Here is an 8319-nt window from a genome sequence, read left to right on the forward strand (position 1 = left end):
CATCTTTTGTCTTGATGCCTTTTGCCGCCTCATCTTCCACCCACTTGTTGAAATAATCCACAGCCACAAGAATATAACGTTTTGCGCCTGGTGCAGGCGTATAAGGACCTAAGATGTCCATGCCCCATTTAGCAAACGGGACTGGGCTATGGATTGCCGTCAAATTAGTAGCCGGGCAATGGATAAGCTTGCCAAATCGTTGGCACTTGTCACATTTTCTAACAAACGCCATAGCATCTAACTCCAAAGTGGGCCAAAAATAATGTCGCCTGGCTCTGACCGCTATTGTTTAGGGTAAAAATACCCTAGACATGTGGACCAATGACAGGAGGCCACGTGTCAAGTTCAGGATGGCCCAAGTGGCCCCATAGTCTCTTAACACATGTCCCCTTCAAATAAGTTTCTGAAATGGCGGCCTTCAAGGGCCAAAATCCCAAGAAGCGCCGTAATTCGGCGCAGCCCACCAAAACCTAGGACAAATGACCTAGATAGGGGAACTCTTACCAATGACCCTATAAATAGGGAGATATTTCCCCATTTTAGAGACACAATATAATCATTTATTACACCTACTTTATCTCTCATCAAATAAACACCTGAGCTTGGAATCCAGCAGATCCCCATCTAAATTTTCGTACTCTTTACTCTCTTTCAAGTTACTAACTTGAAAGTTGGAGGTGGAGCTCCACCACCCAGAGTCTCCTTTGTTTTTGCAGGTACAGCTCAACCTGACCAATCTTTGTGACTTAACTCTCCCGAGGGACAAAAACACCGAAAACATTTGGCGCCGTTTGTGGGGAGAGTACCTCAAGGATGGTTCAAGAGTCTGTACCGCCTCCTAAGCGTCCAGTAGACAAACAAGAAGTCTTTACTGACCAAGAGGATGATGATCCTTAGGAAGAAACCTATATAGCCAGTTATGGCTCTCTGATAACCAAGCGCATCTAGCCTCGAGACACTCTAGAGCGGGGTGCAAGCCAGGCGGGTACAAACCGACCCCCTGGGCAGCCGGAAGGGGAAACCCATACGGCCAGTGGATCAGCTCCAGTCACTCGAGACGAACTCATGAAATTCATGACAAATTTCAAGGGTGAAATTAAAGATCTGATCACGAAGAGCCGGGCTGGCCCAAGTAGGGGTCAGTCGGCAATAAAGACTCCTCTAGAGAAGGGGAAGTTAGTTAGAGATCGGCAGCCAACTCCTCATCCAAAGGAGAAGGCAGCCGAGACTATTGATTGGTCCAAGATTCTGCTGCCTTAGAAGAATACCAACAATCCCCGCCAGACTCAACACTCGGTGGGAAACGAAAAATCAACTCTTGGTGCCCAGGAGATTATCACCCGCAAGAGAAATCAGCAGCTGTCTGAGTTAGCTCATACATCTAGCTTTCCAAATAGCTTCAAGAATACATCTGTAGGGAATGTGCCTTCCTTGCATGAGATCCATACAAGCGGTAATAGCGTCCAATCTGGCCCTTAGATGATTGGGAATGTACCGTATGTACCACCTCTGGTCTACGGTCCGTATTCTCCACATTTCATGCAGCCGGCCCTCTTCGGAGGTCAGGCGGCATATTACCACGTCCAACCACTAGACTGACAGCTTCATCTGCTCCGCCTGGGTGAACAACCTTCTGCGTTCACCCGGGAAATAAATGAGGCGGCACAGCCTGCTAAGGTTAAAAATGTGTTGGTAGGTACTTATGACGGAACCTCCAACCCGGATGATCACCACATGGCTTACACCAACCTCATGTAATTACAGGGGTTGGATGATGCCACTTGGTGTCGATGCTTTCTGATTTGGGAAATTTATACCCTGCCAAGTGGCCCAATTAGAGCATGAAACATGTCATTGGAAGGGGCTCCTACGTGGACCTTCCAAATGGTGATACATGTCGAGCTGATATTGCCGCCTGAGAATGGCGGCTTTCAAGGCCCAAATCCTAAGCGGCCCTTAAAATACGGCGTGCCCTAATCCCTAGGTCACCAGATCCTAGGGAGGGCACACTTTACAAAAAGGACCTTATAAATAGGGACATTCTTACATTTATGAGAGACGGAGATACACGCAATACGAGATAGCACGTCACTTTCGCATTTATTACAGAGTTGTCGTTTTCAAGGAACAGACAGCAGTTTACCTGAGCTTGGAATCTGAGCAGATAACTTTACTTCTGCACATTTCATTACCGAACGTTTACTAACTTAATCTTCGGAGGCGGAACATTGACCATCCGGCGGTCCGTTTGCATTGCAAGTACAAGCGTCCGTTGCTGAACCCAGTTTCAGTGTTGTAACTATCCCAAGGGATAAAAACCCCCTTTTCTTAGCTCTTGGGGCAAAACAGGCGAAGGATTTCTTTTCAAATTTGCTAAGGCAAGAATTTTGTATTTCGTTTGAGCCAATGGCCGAATGAAAACAATTATACATTAGCTCCGGATGGCCGTCTGTCGCGTGGTTTGGGGCAATCACCAATAGTGATTGATTGACTTAGAAACCATGCATACTCTATTAAGTATCAGTAATTTCCAAGTCAATCAATCCACTCAACCGAAACCACAAGACATTCGTCCAGGGGCAAGAACGACAGCAAGATATACAAGTTATAATACTTGGCCAAAAAACATGCAATGAAATCTTTTTTTAAAGAACAACAATATGAATAACTTCAGCCCAACGGCCGAATGATTTTAAAATTAAAAGGCCTAATCGCCACCAGACGACTGTGCAAGAATGTTTGCTGGTAAAGCTAGAGAAAAAGTCAAATTACCCGACCCCTCGGTCGGTAAAGATACATGGATACTTGGCACGCAGGGCGGAAGATGAAATGTATGGCCATTCGGCCGCAGAAATAACTACTAAAAAGCGTTAAGGGGCAGAGGGATTATTAACATTGGCAGCCGCATCATCAGTTGCCGGCTGCTCTTCATTTTGATCATCCTCCTCTTCCCCGTCTTCGTCCCCAGAGGAGCCTGAAGAGGAGTCGGCCTCATCGCCATCAGCGTCATCCTTGTTCGCCTCCTCTTCAGCCTGGCGAAGGAGTTCAGCATTGAAATCCTCGTTTGCTTGATCAAACTTAGATTTCCAGATGCCAAAATCAGCACCCGGCTGTAGCGCCTCCCATGCCATCCGCATGATGGTATCGTAGTCTTTCATCATTTGTTTAACAAGGGCATGCTTCTCCTCCTCAGCCTGGGACTGGAACTTGGCCTTCAGTTGTTGCTGCTGGTTCGCTAGACGGCCAACCCGCTCCTTGGCCCTCTCGGCCTTTTTCTTGGCCTCCTGAAGAGGCTCAAGCTTTTCCTTAAGGCCTTTGACTTCGGCCTTAAGTTCATTGATTTTGGAGCAGGCCGAATCCAAGTCCTTCTTCACCTGCAAATTGGCGTCCGCATGGGAATACATCATATCAAGGGTCAGAAGCTCATTCTGAGCAATTTCAAATTGAGCTCGGTCTTAGGCAGACTCGGCTTGAGCTTTAGTGGCTGTGACCTCTTTAGAATTTTCCTAGATTGGCCTTCTTAGCCCCTGGACGCGCGGCATGGCCTGAAAATGAGAAAAGAGCCGAATGGTCAAAACAAGTCGGATATGTGCTTAAATATTAAGGAACATTTAGCTAATTGTTTTACCTCACAGAGGTTCCCCAAGATGGCATCCAAGTTAAGGGTGTCGACTCCTCTTACGGATGCCTTGTCTTCTGGATCGAGCGTTCGCAGCATCTCCTTGGCCATCTGGACGACGGTCAGCCTTTGCACAGGAGCTGCAAAATTATAAGTTAGTCAAGAAAGTTCTAAGAAACTATCTTGATACTGGAATTCAATGAAGATGCGGCTCATACCGTCCGGCTGAGCCTCCTCCTCCTTCCCATGACGCCTCTTCTCTCCAGCTGAGCCGACAGCGGTGCTGGGTTGCTTAAAGCCACCCTTCGATGCCTGAGTGGCATCCGGTTTGCTGACCTCCCTGCCAGCTTTGAGAGTAGAGTCGTCCCCTCTCCTGGGATTGTGAGTACCGTGCTTCCTGCTATTGCCGGATGCACTCACATTACCCGCCCCAGTTTTTTGGATTTTGGGTTGGGATTGTTTAGAGGGAGAAGGCCTGATGGAACCGCTCTGCGTGAACAAAAAGAAACGAATCAGAAAAGCAGGCGGGCAAAATTTAACCTCTATTGAAAAATATACCGTGTCATAAACAGCAACCTTGGGAGTTCCGGCTGCTTTCTGCTCGTCATTCGCCCTGTTAAGGACGTTGGTGCGGTACTTTGCTGCAGAGACGGAAGCCGACTTCTTTGTTGCCGAGAGCTTTTCCGTTTCTTTGTCTGCACCAAAAGAAAGAGTTAGGTTTTATAAACAAACACTGAAAAATAATTTAAAGTTTGCATAAGATCAGACGGCCGACTACCTCTCGGCATCTCAGAAATTAGCCCACAAGCGTTCAAGTACACCCCATCTTCTAGCCACTTGTAAAGGGGAATGTAGCTTTGGGGGACCACTATTTTCTCCCCATGCTCATTTGTCCGAACGGACACTTTAAACAGACCCCTGTCAAAAATTTCCTCCTAGGCCCGCCTAGGGAGAGGGGGCAAGGCGCTCTTACCAACCAGGAGGGGCGGATCCTTGTTCCACCTATTATATTTTTGGTTCGGTCGGCTTTCAGAGGAATGGACAATGTAGAACTTTGTTCTCTAGTCCTTACATTTGTTCTCTTTACCGACTGCCATCATGTACCCCTTGCAGGTGGACAAGGTGTACCAGCCTTCGCCGCCCTTGGCAGGCGCCTCTGCTAAGATAGTACCTGTGTGCGAATGCCTCAAAGCTGGGATCCACCTCTAGCATTTCACATGCGACAACGTACCCGATAATATTGATCCAGGAATTCGGTACAAGTTGCTAGATACCCAGCTGGTATCCGTCCAAAATCCTCTCCACGACCGGATGAAGAAGGAAGCGTAAACCAGCCTGAAGGATCGCCTCGTAGCAGCCGAAGGCTTGGTCCTTATAACTTTCCAGGGAGGGCCAGGTTATAGTATCATCCTTGTTGGGGACACACAAGGAAAATCCATGCCCCATTACGGTCTTGCGCTTTAAATTGGCAAGACCGGATGTCATATATGTCCGCTTGCTTTGCGGAACATGATGATAGTAGGGAGTGCGTTCCAAGCGCCTGGAAGCACTCGGCTCTGCCCAGCCTTCCCCTTTTTCTACTGACAAGGATTCCTTTGTAGTTTATATTTTTGCTTGGGCTTCTTCTGAATTAGCTGGGGCGCTATCAAAAGATGACGAGGCCGAATCGTCATTGGAACTATCCCCAGAGCTAAGGGATTGCCGGCTAGGGCCAGCAGGGTCCTCCCCTAGACTCTCCTCCGACGCCTGTTCTGAAGGCTCAGACTGGTACTTACTGTCGGCTTCCCTTAGAATAGTATCACTAGGGGTGCCGCTTGAAGAAGGGGGAGGATAGTATGTTGGAGTATGGGGAAGGTCAGAACAAGGGTTTGGGGGGTGCTTAGAAATTTTGCTTACTGGCACCCTAATGGAGCCGTCTGAATTTGGAGTCTCACTGTCCGAATGGTAAAAGGAACCATCTGGCCTATATCTCCTTGTTTTTTGCTTTGTTCGAGCCATCGTGTCGTGCAGATGCACAGACACTGTCGGATTTGGAGATGTACTTAAAGGAAAGTTCTCGAACGAGCATTCGGCACTCCTAGTTCTAGATTCAGCCGTCCCCGGTGACCGGTTGATCGCTAACCTAGGCCGTGCCGTATACGTTTGGGAAACCATTCGAATAAATGAAAAATACAAGAAAAAAATAAAAGAAAAGAGCAGACGCTGACCTTAGAAGAAGGTTTTAGGAGACGCCTGGTTGGCTGAAACAGTCGAACAGAAAGGCCGAGCTTCGGATACTTGACAAAGTTTGGGTATTTGAGAGTCTTTTGAAAGTCAAAAGTCCAGAGATTCTGCAAAGATTCGCAAAGGTGTGAAAACAAAAATGAAGTCAAACCCACCTATTTATAGAAAGGGGAAACACTAATTTTTCCCCCCAAATGTACAATTTGAAAATCTAACCAATCACATGAAGACACTTGTCACAGGTGCCACGTGGAATACACGTGACCCCTGTTAGGGGCAAATGATTTGGGTATTTTATACCCTGCCAAGTGGCCCAATCAGAGCATGACACGTGTCACTGGAAGGGGCACCTACGTGGACCTTCTAAATGGTGATACGTGTCGAGCTGATATTACCCCCTAGGAATGGCGGCTTTCAAGGCCCAATTCCCAAGGATCCCTTAAAAAACGGCATGCCCTAATCCCTAGGTCACCAGATCCAAGGGAGGGAACACTTTCCAAAAAGGACCCTATAAATAGGGACATTCTTACATTATGAGAGACGGAGATACACGTAATACGAGACAACACGTCAGTTTCGCTATTATTACAGAGATGTCGTTTTCAAGGAACATACAACACTTTACCTGAGCTTGGAATCCGAGCAGATAACTTTATTTCCGCACATTTTATTACCTAACGTTTACTAACTTAATCTTCGGAGGCGGACCACCGACCATCCAGCGGTCCGTTTGCTTTGCAGGTACAAGCGTCCGTTGCTGAACCCAGTTTCAGTGTTGTAACTCTCCCAAGGGACAAAAACCCCCGAAATAGGTTAGATTCATTAAACGCCCATACATATTTTCTCTTTTTGCTCTCTTCTAGTTTCTTAGCCGGTTGAGCAGTCAGACTATCTGTTTGCTTGTCAGACTTCTTGGAGTCCGACCGGTTGCTAGGCGAGCAAAGGTCGGTTGCTTGTATAAAGCTTTCCGCCTATAGAAGCGCCTACTAAGGGTGAAGACCCTCTTTCTAACGAGGCCGAACTTGAATGTTGACCCGTCCTTCAGACCTTAAAGAAGTTTGTAAAAGCTACATCGTCAGACAACCCCTGAATTTGGATTCTGGTCAGGTTAAACCGTCTAACGTAATAGCGAAGTCCTTCCCTCTCCCCTTACTTAATGGTGCTCAAGTCTAAACTTGTTTTCTTTGCAGGGATGTTCATGGTGAAGTTGGACACAAACAAGTAGGTAAGCTTCTTGAAGCTGTCTATGCATTTGGCCGGCAAGTTGCCAAAGCATTGTTAGGTTATGCCCTTCAATGTGGCCGGAAAACAGCGGCACCACGTAGCTTGATCCAACCCCTGTAAATAAATGTGGTTGGTGTATGCCATGAGGTGGTCCTCAAGGTTAGAGGTACCGTCATCAGTACCTACCAATACATTTTTTACCTTGGCCTGCTTTGCCGCCTCGGTTATGTCCCTGGTGAACGCAGAAGGTTGTTCACCAAGTCTTAGCAGATAGAGCTACCAGTCCAGGGGATGGACATGATTGTATGTCGTCTGTCCTCCATAGGGGGCCGACTGCATATATTTTAGGGCCAATATGGAAGGACAGGCCGCCTGTATAACTCTCAAGCAATGATTGAGTATTCTTTGAAGAAGTTGCTTTAAAACTGTCTGGAATGCTTGAAGTAGAGGTTGATTAGGACGACTACTGACTTCTCCTACGCTTAATTATTTGTCAAGTGTCAGGTGTAGATTTTTTGTTACCCTTCTGTTGATATTGTCGGCGGGGTCTCCTCGTACCCTTATAGGATCTTAGACCAGTCAAGTGTTGTGGCTGCCTTCTCCTTTGGACGAGGAGTTGGCTGCCAGTCGTTAACTGGCTTCCTCCTCTCAACCTGACGGTACCTCTAACTTTGCCGACTGCCCTTGTTTGGGCCAGCCTTGTTTTTACAGATCAAATCCTTAATTTCACCCTTTAAACTAGTCATGAATTTCATGAATTCGTCCCGAGTGAATAAGGCTGATCCTCTTGTCGTATGGGTTTCCTCTTCTAGCTTGTTGGGGGGCCTGCTTGTTCCCGCCTAGCTTTCCCCTCATTCCAGAGTGTCTTTGGGACAGATGCGCTTAGAGATGAGGGACCCATCCCTAGCCATGTATGTTTCGACCTGAGGGTCATCCTCTTTATGGTATGTAAAGACCTCCGGGTGATAACTATTGGGATCAGGGTGCGGTATAGACTCTTGAACCATCATTGAGGCACTCTCCCCATAAACGGCGCTAAATGTTTTGGGGTTTTTTGTCCCTTGGGAGAGTTACGACTCGAAGACTTGTCGGTGAACGCCTGTACCTGCAAAAAAAATGGAAACTCCAAGTGATTGGAGCTCCACCTCCGACGATCAAGTTAGAACATGATGGAGAAAGTAATAAGTGCGGAAAAGGTAAAAGTGAGATCTTCTCAGATTCCGAGATTAGGAGATTTCTCTGATGTAAGAGAA

General features: G+C 47.1%; 1 protein-coding gene across 1 annotated transcript; it reads right to left on the reverse strand.

Moving 5' to 3' along the window:
- Positions 1-2870: 2870 nt before the first annotated feature.
- LOC110703997 lies at positions 2871-4407 on the reverse strand. The gene is made up of 5 exons (XM_021881794.1): positions 4398-4407; positions 4178-4314; positions 3838-4108; positions 3629-3759; positions 2871-3374 (listed from the first exon to the last, which is right to left on the reverse strand). Exons 1-5 carry the CDS (start codon positions 4405-4407, stop codon positions 2871-2873), a joined length of 1053 nt encoding a protein of 350 aa, XP_021737486.1.
- Positions 4408-8319: the final 3912 nt, after the last annotated feature.

The sequence above is a fragment of the Chenopodium quinoa genome, unplaced genomic scaffold (assembly GCF_001683475.1).
Source record: "Chenopodium quinoa cultivar QQ74 unplaced genomic scaffold, ASM168347v1, whole genome shotgun sequence".
Lineage (NCBI taxonomy): Eukaryota > Viridiplantae > Streptophyta > Magnoliopsida > Caryophyllales > Amaranthaceae > Chenopodium > Chenopodium quinoa.